The 15,672-nt window shown below is 25.6% G+C and overlaps 1 protein-coding gene and 1 long non-coding RNA gene across 2 annotated transcripts; one reads left to right on the top strand and one right to left on the bottom strand.

Moving 5' to 3' along the window:
- Positions 1-1,432: 1,432 nt before the first annotated feature.
- On the top strand, positions 1,433-4,605 carry LOC131596479 (uncharacterized). The gene is made up of 4 exons (XM_058869137.1): positions 1,433-1,687; positions 3,059-3,129; positions 3,778-3,913; positions 4,199-4,605. Exons 1-4 carry the CDS (start codon positions 1,528-1,530, stop codon positions 4,282-4,284), a joined length of 453 nt encoding a protein of 150 aa, XP_058725120.1. The 5' UTR covers positions 1,433-1,527; the 3' UTR covers positions 4,285-4,605.
- A 4,905-nt stretch (positions 4,606-9,510) lies between these two features.
- LOC131594128 (uncharacterized) lies at positions 9,511-11,001 on the bottom strand. Its single transcript, XR_009281286.1, has 3 exons — positions 10,847-11,001; positions 10,446-10,524; positions 9,511-9,647 (listed from the first exon to the last, which is right to left on the bottom strand). It is a non-coding gene; the product is annotated as an uncharacterized LOC131594128 (long non-coding RNA).
- Positions 11,002-15,672: the final 4,671 nt, after the last annotated feature.

The following is a 15,672-nucleotide window of genomic DNA, read 5'->3' as shown; positions in this document are numbered from 1 at the left end:
TAACGACAATCATGTATATTGATAAGTCAAATTGGAATTTTTTACTTACTTATATGACATGACATAGTTGTATGTTTATATTAGAGGATAATGAAAAACTTTTTTATACTTTCTCCATTAAACTTAGTTATAATTATAACAAATATCCTTTAAGTTATTATTTTGTAACAGATTGATACTTTAAATTTTTTTTATAACAACTTGATCCTTGAAGTTACCAAATATGCGCGTCATTACCCTCTTTTAACCGAGGGAAGATGCTAATTGCGGATGAAATTATTTTGAGTGGTATGAAAATGATGAAGTACAACCAGAAATACAATAGTCACAACTTTTTAAGAGAATATCTTACCCCACCCCTTAGATCTCTCACCCACCATTGATTTGCCAAAATTGTCCCTCTGCTTCCGTAGATGTACCTCTGGAAGCACTTTTTTTAAAAAAAAAATTAGATTTTTCCGTAGGTGCATCTACGTAAGCGTTAAAACTTGGGAAAATTTTAAATTAATTGGGAAAATCCCAAATTAATTAAGTTCATGAAATCTTTCGTAGTTACATCTATGGATGATTTTGAAAATAGAGTGTTATATAGATGTACCTACGGAACATTTATATTTTCAAATCAACTACATTTCACTTCTAAACTCCAATTTTTTTAACAAAAATGGAACATCAAATTATAGTAAATCAAAGTAATTGGAAAATCTCAATTGCATTACTGTGATTTACTATACTTTGATTTACTATACTTTGATGTTCCATTTTTGTTATAAAAATTAAAGTTTATGAGTGAAATGTAATTGATTTGAAAACATACAGAACGCTCTATTTTCAAAATCTTCTATAGATGTAACTACGGAAGGTTTCATTTAATTTGGAATTTTCACAATTAATTTGAGATTTCTCCAATTAATTTGGGATCTTTTTCCAAATTTCACTATATTATAACGCTTCCGTAAATGCGCCTACGGAAAAAAACCAATTTTTTTTAAAAAAGTGCTTCCGGAAATACATCTATAAAAACAGGGTCGACATAAATGAAATTTTGTCGGATGACTAAAAGATTCAAGAGATGGATTGAAAGAAATAATGTAGAAATCTTCCTAAAGAACTAAATTGTTAAAAAAAATACTTAAAAGACTAACTTATTAATAAAAATAACTTAAAGATCCCTATTACAATTTTACCTTAAACTTAAATTAATTTATGGAGCTAGCACAAAATTAATTGATGCAATTGAGCGCATTGTATAATTGTTTTTACCAAAAATAATAATATACAAATTGAATGTCATTTTGTTTATCTACTATTTATATTTTTTAAATAGTTATAAAAAATGAAAAATTTCAAAACTATATTGTTAGGCTTATTTATATAACTTTTTATATAAGTTAAATAAAATACATATTTATAAGATCCATTAAATTACAGTTGAAAAATGGGACATTTAGTTGCCATAAAGAAGATAGATAGATAGTGTACATAGAAATCTATCAACTAAATTTCAACGCTTCATTTCAATCAAAAATGGAGGTGCAACAATGGTGGAAGCTTAGATTCTCTTTCAAGAGCGCAACCATTCTTGTCTGCTTCCTCAACATAATCACTGCTATCTTCTTGCTTCATGGCTTCTTCACTTCACCCTACAACACCCGCACTAAATTCTCCACTGAAAATTATAATTCAGGCCAGTCTTTTTCTCTCCCTCCTCTCAAATTTCCAGATTTTCTATCCTTTTTGTTGAAATCGATTATGGTTTTTCTTTTTGAGGGTTTGAATTTGTTAGTTCTTTTGATTATGACTTTATTTGTTTTTGTATATATTTTTTGATATATTAGTGATTTTTTTTTGTATTTGGTAGTTCTTAGATATTGGGGTTTTGAATTTGAGTTGGATTGAATGTTTAATTGATGTATGGTGATGTTAAAATCAGATGAATTTTGATTGTTAATTATTGGCAAATGGTGTTTCATGATAGTATGTGGTGGTGGTGGTGGTCCTTAACCTAAGTGATCAAGTTTGAACAATTGAAGTGATGTGTTGGATGTGTATACTTTTGTGTTGCTTGAGAGAAAGGCACGCATAGATTTGATGTTCCTTACATAAATAATGATGGGTTGTATGTGTTGTCAAATATCAGCCATGGCGGATTTGCTGGTGGCGCCATGGTGTTTTAAGATAGATATGGAAGCTTAAAATGATAGATTTTTGGCACTCTCATCTGCAACCTATCCTCTCAAGGTCTCATGTTTGAATCTTGCTAGGTGATAACAATTTCTGTGTTGGACTAGTTTTTACAGAGCGAATTAAATGAGTCCCCCGCAAGTGGAAAGTAGAATTGGTTCTCTTGAATTATTCGGTCGCAGGGCTGGATACCAAGCTTTCAAAATATATATATATATATATATATATATATATATATATATATATATATATATATATATATATATATATATATATATATATATATATATATTGGGTTGTAGTATAATCATTTCTTGTGCCTACCGTTCCACTCTCATGACACAAGAAAATGTGAGAAATAGCATGGGAGGGTCCAAATCCGGGATCAGATCATAATGCTACTACAAAAATAAGAGTAAGGAACAATCATTAGGATGATAAGAAAACAATTTTTATCTTACAAAAGATGTAACATAAAACATTTTTTTTAGATTCTTTGGGCTGCTAGCAATTACACTTTGCTGGTAGATGCTATCTTCTCCAATCCTTGTCTTTCATTTATCTTGAAGGGTGATGGAGGCAACATGTATTTAACTCATAGCTTGCTTGGTTAAAGAGGCTTTGCTACCATGTCGAGGATCCAGTTTTCTCAAAGACTCTATCTGTTATGTATAGGATCTAGAATTCATTTTCATCTCAAACATTAAAAAAATTCACCGGCAGAAGAATGAAACCTTTCTCTTTTTTGAGCATTGGACTGTATTGGCAATATATAATTGACACCGATTCTACTGATGAAATGCTTGGATTAGACTAATATACTATAAAGTGCTTTTTAAACGTGCTTCTGATATGTTTTGATTTTAAATTGCAGCTCAACTCATATACATTAAGGAATCTGAAGAAATTCGTCTTGCCATGCTACCGTTGGAGCTAATAAAAAGAGTGAGTTTCAAACTGTTTTGTTGTTCACTATATTAATGGTGAGCATGTTTGTTATACATGAATGCCAGCCAAAATGCCAGAAGCTTAACTTGCAGTTTACTGACATCATATATATGAATTTTCTAAAACCTGTAACCTTTCCCGGACATAGTCTTATGAGAGGGATAGAAAATGTAGATTTTTATTCTGCAGCATTTGGCCATGTGGATCGAACATTGTTGAGAGTCCCACATTGGATTAGTAGGGTTGAGTTAAGTCAAATCTAAACTATTGGCTGATATTAGATCCGTTGAACCTATTACTTGACCACTTGTGTCACAATCCAAGTTTCATGTGAATGTCCTTGTTTCTGTTCTTTCTGAGGGGCTAAGTTGGGGCTAAGGCTTTCTATATACACCAGTGGTTCAAGTCGACTTCCAATATTTTTTTTCTTCGATTTGGAATACATTTTTTCTAGAAAGGGAGCCTTGACAAAATGGTTGGAGTTTTGGCCGTGTTATGGGAGGTTACAGGCGAAAGCTGTGGGATTGGCCTCTTGCAAATGCAAGTGATTGGAATTATAGTTAGTTTTATTAGAACATAGAAGGTGCGTAATTCTAGTATTTTGGAATGCATTTTTTGTGTAAATCTGAGTGTGTTCTCCTTTAGGTGAAAGAAATTGAGCAGGAAGAATACACTGCGCCAGAAACAACCCAGAAGAAAGACACGAAGCAAACAGCTGCAGTTGATCTGTCTAAAAGGTTAAAGGATTTCCGTTCCGTGAATGATGCTTCCAGCTTGAAAGGTATTCCTCTTTTCACCCTATAAACCTTTTATTGGTCATAACTACTCCCCACGAAACAAACACAAAAAGCATGCATGCTCATCACTGCCGTATGAGGAGTGGTATGATTATGAACACTCTTTTCAACCGTTATTCTAATATTCAGCAAAACATTAAAAAAATGCTAGAATTAAGCTGATCTGACATGAATCTATTGTAGTCTAAAGCTGATATAGACTTTATTGTTTCACTATATTCCATTTGTTCTATTGGTTTCGATTATGCTTTGATACTTGTGGTTGTCAGCTTTGGAGGAATGGCGTAAAAGAAAGATGGAGAGGGCGAAACAAAGAGAATTGGAGAAAAATGGAACAGGCTCCTCTCAAGCTTGAAGATATATGTGTAATGGGGAAATTAGTTGGTCAATAGTGTATACTGCATAGCATTGTCATACCCCTTTGGATCTCTCCTGCATAAAACAAAGGGAGGGAGGAGGAGAGACGAAGGGTATAAAAGAGAGAAAAGAACAAAAATAGCTTGTCATTGATACGATGTAACTCATATAATTTTATGTTTCTACTAGTAAAGGACCCGTGCGCCCGCACGGGTCACGTAAAGTCGGTATAAATATTAAATAAATATAATATAGTTATGGTTAAAGAATTATATTAAAATATATATTAATTAAGCGAAATAATTTCTTCAATCATGATTATCATATCAATATTAATTTAATTTATCAATTTGTAGTTGTTTTCAATGATGACATTTATGTTGGACAAAAATTAAAATAATATTAGAGATAATTAATTATTATTGTTGATTACAATTTTAACTCTGAAAAAATATAGTTCTTGATAAAAAATAAAAAAATAAATAAAAATTGAGATAATGTAGTTATTATGTACTATCATTATCAACAATTTTTATGGGCTCCCACCCCTATTATGTTTACCCGCCTTTTTTTCCGCAGACGCACATTATCAACAATTTTTATGGGCTCCCACCCCTAGTATGTCTACCCGCCTTTTTATGAGCATGATTCAAATTGCAAATTCAAATTATCAAAATAAAAAATTGCAAAAAAAATTATAACATCTATATAAGTCAAGAAACAAAAAATAATGAAATGACATATTATAATTCAATCCAACACATTTAAATCTCATTATTTAACTTTAAATATATATTTAATTTAATTTACCAAAGAAAAATTTGTACAAAAGATATATATTATTAATATTAATGTTACTTATCACATATATATCGTTAAATTCTCATATTTGTGTTAGCTACTCATACCGAATCAAAAATACTAATGTAATGAAATAAAAACAGCAAAAATATTTAAATCAAATTGCATATCCAATAACAAAAATAGAACACTTATTAAATAAAAAATAATGTATAATTTTATTTATAATCTTGACAGAAAAAGATTTATATACCAACTCTTTCTTTATATTTGATATATTTAATAAAATGAATATAAATTAGAATTAATGTCAAATATTTTTAGATATTAAAGAAATGAATATAAATTAGAAGTAATGTCAACTATTTTCTATGGGAAAGATACAATAATGCGTATTGAAAGGTGTTATATGCATTTAATTTTTAATTTTTAATTCTATACAAAATCTTTTTTGTATGTTTATTTACAATTATTTTATATTGATTCCTCTATTTGAATTTGAATTATGTCAAGGTACTATATATTTGTTGATAATGTATGGAAGGTAGAGAGTTATATAAATTTCACTTTTTTATGATTAATTAACCGTAATGATTACTTTTAGATATTGGAATTGATTGGAAAACTTGTAGCATGCAAAAAAAAATAATGATTGTTTTTAGATATTGTCAAATATTAAAGACATAAGGCATGCTAATATGAGTTGATGATGAAAAAAGACAATTGAAGGCATGAAAATCGGATTAAAATATTTGTTTAAACTTGGACATGAAATTAATTTTGGTAGACATCAATTTTCTTATTATGATAGTAGTTATTATAATAGTAGATTAATTATTTCTTAAAAAATATTAATAATTACTTGTTAAAAAAGAAGACTAATTATTATCACCTAAAACTACATATTCTCAATGACATTTTCTTCAAACTTCTAATTAAAAAAGACTATTAATTATTAACACCTACAACTAAAACTTACTACAACTAAAATCTACCTCTATTGGGTTCTTTATTGCGATAAAATAAAATAAAACTATTTAATATTTTATTAAATAAATTAGGATTGGAAAACAAAAAAAAAGTTAATCGTGTGAATTTTTTTAGCCATAAATAACTTTTAGAGATATTATTATTATTATATATTAATTTTAAAAATATTATTATTTCTATGATTAATAATTTGGGGCTGTTAACTCAACCTAATATTTTTATTAGGTTGATTAATGTATAATTGTTATTAATAAACTCTTAATGTTGATTATTATGAAAATTTAATGAAAAATGAGACTGTTCTCCCATCGAACCATCTTCATTTTTTTTTAATGTCCTTGATGTAGTCAAATTTTCTACTCTTTGTCACTGAAAAAAATACATTAATAAATAAAAGGCAAGTAATAATGCATTTAAGACTTGTTAGCTATAATTAACATTGAGAATCAAAATAATTTAATTGGAACGTAAATATTTGGCACGTAATAATTTAATGCATTTTATAATTATTTGTGTGTAGTTAATTTTTAATTTAGATTGAAATAAATAAATTGAAAAATCATATTTAATTTATGAATTAAATCAAATCTTAATCTTTTTTAACTCTCCATTGAACTTCAGTGAATCATATATTTAATTTATTGGAATTTAAGATGGTCCTTCGAACCATGAAGACACTTTATTTTTGGTGAAATTTTTATATGAGAGAATCGTAGTCAAACTCTCCCGTGAAATCTTATCCTTTCTTTTGAAATTTTACGTGAGAAAATTGTAATCCCAATTTTAAACTCTCCCGTGAAATTCATATACCCATTTTTTTTTCAATTAAATACATTAAAAGTTTTTTTTAAAGAATTAAATATGAGGTACTTATATATAATATTTTTATAAATAGTAAATAAATATATAATAGTTGATATCTTGGCCTTTTGTTTTAAATATAAAAAAGAAATAAATTTGTGTGTTTCATAAAAAAATTTGTTTATTCATCAATCATAATTTTCTCATGTTTTTTAATAAAAACAAATATATGTATCAACTTTTAGAATAAATGTTAACATCTTATCATAAATAAATGCTAACATTTTTTCATGTCAATTTTATTTTTATTTGTATCATGTAATAATAATATATATCATTTTTTATCAGGTATATGATATTTTTGCTCAAAAAATTTATAAAAGAAATCATACTTAATTGAAACAATTTTTATAGAAGCAAATTATTGTTGCCTATAAAATTGACACTCTAAATCAAAAACAAATTTGAAAATCAAAATAAAATTGAATTAATTAATTTAACGTTTTATTAATAAGTATTTATATGAATTACATATATAAGAAAATTAAAAAAATATATGGATTATACCATATATTATATTTTGAAATGCAAATGTTAGAATGCAGTTTCATTCTCCTATAAATAATAAAAAATATAATATATATATATATATATATATATATATATATATATATATATATATATATATATATATATATATATATATATATATATAAGATATTAAAATTAAGAAATTTTGACTTGTCGGAACAATATATTTTAATAGAAAAAAGGGTTAATGAACTTTTTAGTCCCTCTAAATATTGCAGATTTCGTTTTTAGTCCCTCCAAAATTTTCCTTTAAGAAATCGTCCCTTCAAAATTTTTCGTTTAAACTATTGGTCCCTCACGTCAAATTTGCTAGAGATTAGCTACGACTTTAGCCACTGATTAGCTACGAAATTTGATGTTAGGGACCAATAGTTCGGAAGAAAAATTTTGAAGGGACGATTTCTTGAAGGAAAATTTTAGAGGGACTAAAAACGAAATTTGAAATATTTAAAGGGACGAAAAAGTTCATTAACCCTAGAAAAAATAAAGTAAATAATTAATACGCCTCCTACCCGTACGTTCATATGGGTCACACAATATCGCTATAAATAATAAATAAGTAAAATATAATGATGATTAAGAAAGTGGTCATCTTACTCGTGCGTTCGCACGGGTCACACATTATCTTCATACTTTATTAATATCAAATAAATATAACAGAGTTATAGTTAAAAAATATATCATGAAAAATATCACTATGTTATAAAATAAATATGAATATGGTTAAAAAAATATTTAGTATGTAGTTTTATGTTTTATATTTATTAAATACGAATATTTGAGTCAAATTTTCGTATATATGGTCAACACAATGAACGTTATAAAAAATAGAATAACAAACATAAAACAGTTGTTTAATTAAATTAAGTAAAAGCATAAATGTAATAATAATGATAATTAAAATTATTATATTAGTGTTCATATTTTTAGGCTAGAAAGATATATTTTAACTTATCGTCATAATTCAAATCACTCATAAATTAATATATTATCCTTCCATTCTCTTTTATAGTCAAATTTATAAATTAATTTATTGAAAAGGCAGTTTCAAATAATATGAAATAATCACGTGATAAAAGAAAAATGATAGTTGATATACATAAATTGAAAATTAAATCGGATTTACACAAATGATAACTAACCTAATCATATATGATAAAAAAATTAGGGGTAACTTAAGACAAACCTTTATTTTGCAATCACTAATGGAAAAATGGAAGATGAAAGAAGAAGTATACAAAGCAAGAAGATTAGGGATAACTTGAGACAAACCTATATTTTGCCATCACTATTTCATTTCAACTTTTTAACGGTTGCTTTTGAAAAACAGTGTAGGAATTTGAAGGGTTGTAAATATTTTCAAGATTAAATTCAAATTTTGTAGGGTTTCCCAATCACGTGAATGTTTCCGAGGAGAGGAATGGAATAAATAGTGTGTATTTAAAAAATGGTATAATTATTCAGTAATGATTATGCATTTGTAATGACATTTAGCTGTATGAAAAACCATTTATAAATTTATTTAGTTAGAAAATTTAAGTAATTTTGGTAGTATATTACTTTATTATATTAAATAATAGATTACCAGCTTATTAAAAAAAGATGAAATATGAAGATTATAAGTAAGAAACATTTACGTTGGAACTACAATTTCTCAATAATGATAGCAGAAATTAAGTCTCTTTGTTATATTAAAATGATTATTGGAAGCATTAAATGTATCAGGCAATCAATTTTACCTTGGAAGACAAACAATTGCTTTTTGATATCAACTTCACTTGAGAAATATACAACCATTTATTATTATTGATGCTTCCAAATTCTCAATAATGATAGCAGAAAAAACATTAAGTCTCTGAAGTTAATTAAAATGATAATTGGATGCATTAAATGTATGAGATAATCAATTTTACATAGCAAGACAAACCGTTGCAATTTAATATCAACTTCACTTGGAGAATATACAACCATTTTTATTACTGATACTTCAAAATTTCTTCTGCCAATATTTATCCATATCAAGGGAAATAATGCTATAGCTGGAAGATAAATATGCATTATAAAAAGACAAATTACTTAGGTTATTATAGATGTTTAATAAATTGACAACTAATGATTTTACTTAGGTTATTGTACAACATAACTGTGAGTTTCCTTAACAATCTTTTCCAAATCAACCTGCAAAGTAAAGATCATGCTATATTATTAAATCAAACTTCGTAATCAGGTAGATTTTCTACAGTTAGAACAAAATCATGTATTTGACACAATCAAACAATTTGGACAGGAGGATCAAAATTTCAGTCACAATTTACGGTCATGGTAACATCTCCACTTTGCTCGGTATGTGATGTGCCATTAACGATCCAGACATGTTTTAATTAAGTGAACAAATTAAGACAAATAAAACATGGAAAAATCTACCAACACTTAGCAATTATCCGTATCATCCTCTAAACACAATAACAGTATATGGAGATAACAGTGAAATAATGAGAGTGATAATCTAAGCAGCCAAACACACAAAATTTAGAAGCAAACAATGTTCTGAAATGTGAAACTATGTTTTAGGCACTATTCTTGTTTGGCTCAAAGACATACTTAATAAGTGATTCTTTAATATAAAGCAATTCTAGAAACTCATTCTTCAATTTCGATGCATTCATTTCATTGTTGCTTCTAGCAGCAACTATCACCTTGGCTTGTTCTTCAAATGTGAAGTTAAACCACTTGAAATTTGGATCACTGTGATCCATGTGCATCTCGAGAACCTCCATTGGCTCTTTGTTCTTCAAGGTTTCAGTGGGTATATCCAAACAAATGTTAGTTTGAATCAGACTTTACTAAGCATTATTGCACATTTAATAGTGTAGTTAAAATATCAAGTTAGATAGATTCTTAAGTATTGCTAAAAAATCAGCATGTAAGATATGAAACCATCAAGCAAGAAGTTGTCTATTGAAGTCTATCACTCACCAAATTAGCTGCCACTTCAATCAAACTTTTCATCCCAAACTCCTCTATTTCCTCATTAACCTGCAACCATACTAACACCCTTTAGAATAAACAAACACAAACATTATAAGGTTCATTTATAGTTTACAAATATTCAATTGAATCATAACATTAGGGTTTGCGGAAAAAAAATTCCCTCAATTAAATCCATAGCATACAAAACTGAAAAAAAATTCACATAAGTAAATGAAAATCTCAAAATTCAATCAAACCAAAAATCAGAAACAAAATTCCACCAACGATTGAACATTCAAATATTTATGAAGCACACGAATTTAGGGGGAAAATTGAAATACGATGACAAAACACAGTTTAATGGAAAGAAATTGATAAGAAAAAAAATCACAGAAACTTAAACTTACCATTCTCCTCTAGAAGATAACATAGGTCATTTAAGTTGAGAAAAATAAGTCATGAAACCTTCCTCTCGTGACTGCTTCATATCTATCTACAAACTACAAAAACCACAAAATGCAAAACCATTATATCCCTCTTCAACAACGAATTGTGGTTTTCAAACTTGATAATTCAAACAACAGTAACAACAATACTTCAGATCTAACTATAATAAATCATTATGAAACAATAATCAGCAAATAAGTCAAATCCTGAAAAAAAAATTATATTAGAAAATTGAAAATCAGAAACGTAGATAGGCAGAAGAGTCTGAAGTTATGTAGATAAACTATGAATTTGATGGGTTTAGAAGAAAAAATTCAAACCCTAATTTGCATAAGCAGAGAGCAACGATATGGAGTGGAGATAAATAGAAATTTGAAGAAAAAGTCAAGGAAGGTTTGAGAAGGGGTTGCAGAGGAGAAGGAGGAAATAAGGTGTTTAGTGAAAGGAAAAAGAAACATTAAGAGATAGGAGTGGGAAGAATGGATTTAGGGTTGAAGGAGAGATTGAATTTGTGGATGTGGGATGCATTATGCAGATATTATAGGATTGAAGAGGAAAAACAAAATTGAATGAGAGAAATGAGAAAGGATTTGCAAATTTGAAATAATGCAGACTTCACTTGGCTCAATGTCTTCATGACCCAATCAAAATGCACCGATGCAATAAAAAAGCGTGTTCCAATAAAAAAGTTTTGCATTAAATTGGATGTTGGAATGTAATCATGATTAGAAAATTTATTTATTAATTAAAATATTAAGAGAGATGCAATTACAACTTTGTCCCCGTTTATCACCCTCAAAATAGTGATTAAAGGGATAATATAGGATTTCATATGTATTGTACTTTATTATATTAAAAGTAGATAACACATATAAGGAAATACATATGTCTTGTTTGATTATTATATCACCTAAACAGTATGTTAAAATATGCATCAGACATAGTTTAAATCCAACGCTTAGCTCCCTCATATCCTAGCCTTGCCTATGTTTGGATTGATGAGCTGATGTGGAGCGGTACGAATCATGATGAAATATAATGGAACGGAACGAAACGGAGTGGAGCGAAATAATGTTTTTATTTTATTGGTTGTGTATTTTTTATAATTTGTGAGAACGGAAGAGAAGAAATTAGTTCATTCCATTACATGTTAAATTGAATGAAATAAAAATTGAAGAATTGAAAAGAATGTTAATGGAAAGAATGAAAATCCAATAGATTAAATTGGATTTAATAGTATATTTCATCTACTTAATATAAATGTAAGGTTGTCATGATGACAACCCTAGACAAAAACCCTAGCCTTTGCTTATGTGTCATCCTCACATATCTCCGTGCTTATGTGTCATCGTCACATAATTCTACCTATTTATAAAACCTCATTTTTAATTTAATACATGAATAAAATATATCATCCTCACAAATTAATTATATACCAATATATATTATTAACTCTTAAACTAATTTTTTTATTTTATCAATTGGAAGTCACTTTAAATAAAATATTAAATTATTTATATTAACAATAAACATATTAACAAAAACACAAATATTTATTTACACTAAAACACCAATAAATTTTATGTTGGTGGTAACTCTTATTGCCAATATATATTATTAACTCTTAAACTAATTTTTCTATTTTATAAATTAGTAGTCACTTTAAATATTAACAAAACACAAATATTTATTTATACTATTATATTATTATATTATTTATTAAATTGACATATAATGAAAATAATAATAATAATAATAATAAAAATATTAATAAAAATAATAATAATATTGAGCCATAGCTATAAAATAAAAATAATTTTTTTCAGAATATAAAAGAATTAATGTAATTGTTACATAAATTTTATAAGAATGAATTTAACATTTAACCGTTAGAATATATAGCATTTAACAGTTACATAGAAGTTTAATAAAAATAAATTCTACAAAAATGTTTAATAATAATAAATTTAAATGTAACTGTTAAACGTTTTTTATTGACTTTTTTAATGCTATTATTTATGTTCAATAAGAATTAAATTGAAGATTTCAAACCGTGAGAATAAAAACTTTCTATCTTCCGCATTTTAACTTACTCCAAACAAAATTTATTAACTTACACTTTTTTAGTACGTTACAATTTTTTACTGTACATTTACCCTCTCATTGAATTCTATATATTCATTATAAATACACCTTTAAAAATGGCGTTCAATCTCAATTTTTTTCTATTTCTCTTTTTAGATTTGTTCTCTACATGGTCTCTTTCAAGAAATACTCATTCAATTATGTATATATACTAAATATTGAATATAGATGTTAATTTTGATTTTTAATCCCTTTATAAATTATAAACTGCAATTTTTAGCAGCTTTTTAATTTTATATTATTATTTGTATTTATCTTTCTTAATCTTCATATTATCTTGATTGTTGATTAGTTAATATTTAATTTTGATTTGTAATCACTTTTTAGCAGTAATTTTGTAGCAGTAATTTTATTTTTGTATTGTAAATTTTTTTTATCTTTCTTAATCTTCATATTATCTTGACTATTCATTAGTTAATATTGTATGATCCTAACTAAAGTAACTTGATCTTATCTTTATATTGTTGTTTCAATTGCATCTTTAGTGTTCAAGAAATCGATGACAAATGACATCTTAGAGGTAAGTTTGGCTCAAACCATTTTAATTGCATAAACTAAATTTGAAATTATAAAGTTAAATTATACTAATATGCCGATAATAATTATGTTTATTTAATATATTTGTTTTTATCATTTTATTTTCAATATCTTTAATATATTTATTCATTTTATTAAAAAAAAAATCATATATAAGATTTTTTTTTAATCGAAGAAATATATTGAAAAATTGCTAATATATTGTTTGAGTTTATTTCAGAAGAACAGGAAGGAAAGAAATATAATTTTGAAGATTTTTCTTTTCCATGTCTTTTTCATTCTCCATTCTAATTGTATCATATCTTATTATATCATATATTATAAATATGTGATTTGAACAATTATTATTTTATTATTTTTTGGATTTACAAACTTTAATGGAGGTTTTAGCTACTATATTATTTTGGTTTACTTTCTATTTGCTATAATTAACCGAAAAAATAAAAAAGGTATGAAATTTTAAGAATTTTTTTATTCTCTTTCTTTTCACTCATCATTTTAACTACATCTTACAAGTAATTTAAACCATTAAAATTTAATTTTTTTGTGTGGTTGAAATCACATATTTTTTAATAAAAAAAAGAGGTTGTGTCACAATTGACTATAGGATAGGATTCTAAATTGGAAAAATTGTCTGAATATGTAAGGATATATGATTTATGAGATTAATCATTGTTAGAAAGACACATTTATAGTTTTTTGTTGTTGTTAATCAAATTTTGTATATCATTGCTTTTGTAGTATTGATATAAAATTTTGTATATCATGTTGGATGTGTTTGGATTTGGTCAAACAGACTCTAATAAAATATTTCACAAAAGCAATGATATACAAAATATTTATTTGTATTTTGTATATCATATATAAAATTAAGGAAAATTTATGATTATTTATAAGTGGATGTGTTTTGGATTTGGTCAAACAGATTGACTCTAATAAAATATTTCTCATAATAAAATTATATAATCTCAAATTAAAGTAAACAAATTTATTATTATATTGCACCATATAAAAGATAATATCAATTTTTTATTTAAAAAAATATAATTTATTTAAAACCATTGTTTACTTTTGTGCACCCTTCAATATGAAAATTAAAAAAAATTTGACATATATTTAAAGTTTATCTCTAAAATTTTAATATGAATGAATATTTCATTTGTTTATCCTAATAAAATAATATATTACAATCCAGAATCTTATACAATTACTTACGGTTACATCATTATAAGTTTATTTATTTTTTTAATTTTAATAAATTAATAATTTTCCTATTTCAATGTATAATATAAAATTTATTTCTCACCCTCATTTGATTTGACATTTAAATTATTTAAATTATTGCTTGAAATTTTTAATTGTGTGCATAAAAATTCTAATAAATACAAATTAATTTCTCATAAAAATAATATTTCAATATCACTAAATAATACTATCTATTAACAAATACAATAAGTTGGATAGTTTTTTTACTTTTTTTCATTGAATATAAATCAATTCATAGTAAATAAAATAAACTTAAAAGAAATATTTATCTTATTTAAAAAAAAAGAAGACATTCAACTAATATATTATAATCGAATGAGTATATTTAAAACTTAAAAAATTATCTTATTATTGAAAAAATAATCGAATGAGTATATTTAAAACTTAAAAAATTATCTTGTTATTGAAAAAATAACCGAATGAGTATATTTTTAAACTTAACAAATTATGTATTATGGGATGAGTGAGTAGTAAAAAATTATTATAATATAAATGAGTTGTTATTTACAAATCGTATATAACAAAAGATAAATATAAATAATATAAGAATATCCAATCATAAGTGAATAAAATATAATGTGATAGCACTATTAAAATAAAATATGATATTTAAAATTTATTGAATAATATAAAAACTATCTTCAATTATTTTTATTTATTTTAAAAAATTGAAAAATGTCTCTTTTACTAATTGAACAAAAAAATTTTAACTCAGTATATTTAACATTATAATATTTAACGTTTATCAATAAACCACTATATTTATAAATCTTATATAATTTTTATATTTATAAATGATATAAAAAATTTATTTTCTATAATAAATTAATATTAAATA

Source organism: Vicia villosa, linkage group LG4, assembly GCF_029867415.1.
Source record: "Vicia villosa cultivar HV-30 ecotype Madison, WI linkage group LG4, Vvil1.0, whole genome shotgun sequence".
Taxonomy (NCBI): Eukaryota; Viridiplantae; Streptophyta; class Magnoliopsida; order Fabales; family Fabaceae; genus Vicia; species Vicia villosa.
Note: the sequence above shows the minus strand (reverse complement) of the source record. Positions and strands in the feature narration are given on the sequence as shown.

Excerpts from the sequence above, each read along its gene's own strand:
- LOC131596479 (XM_058869137.1), top strand. The coding sequence starts at position 1,528 with ATGGAGGTGCAACAATGGTGGAAGCTTAGATTCTCTTTCAAGAGCGCA. Across the intron at positions 1,688-3,058 it reads CACTGAAAATTATAATTCAG|CTCAACTCATATACATTAAG; the intron begins GCCAGTCTTTTT and ends TTTAAATTGCAG. Across the intron at positions 3,914-4,198 it reads TGATGCTTCCAGCTTGAAAG|CTTTGGAGGAATGGCGTAAA; the intron begins GTATTCCTCTTT and ends TGTGGTTGTCAG.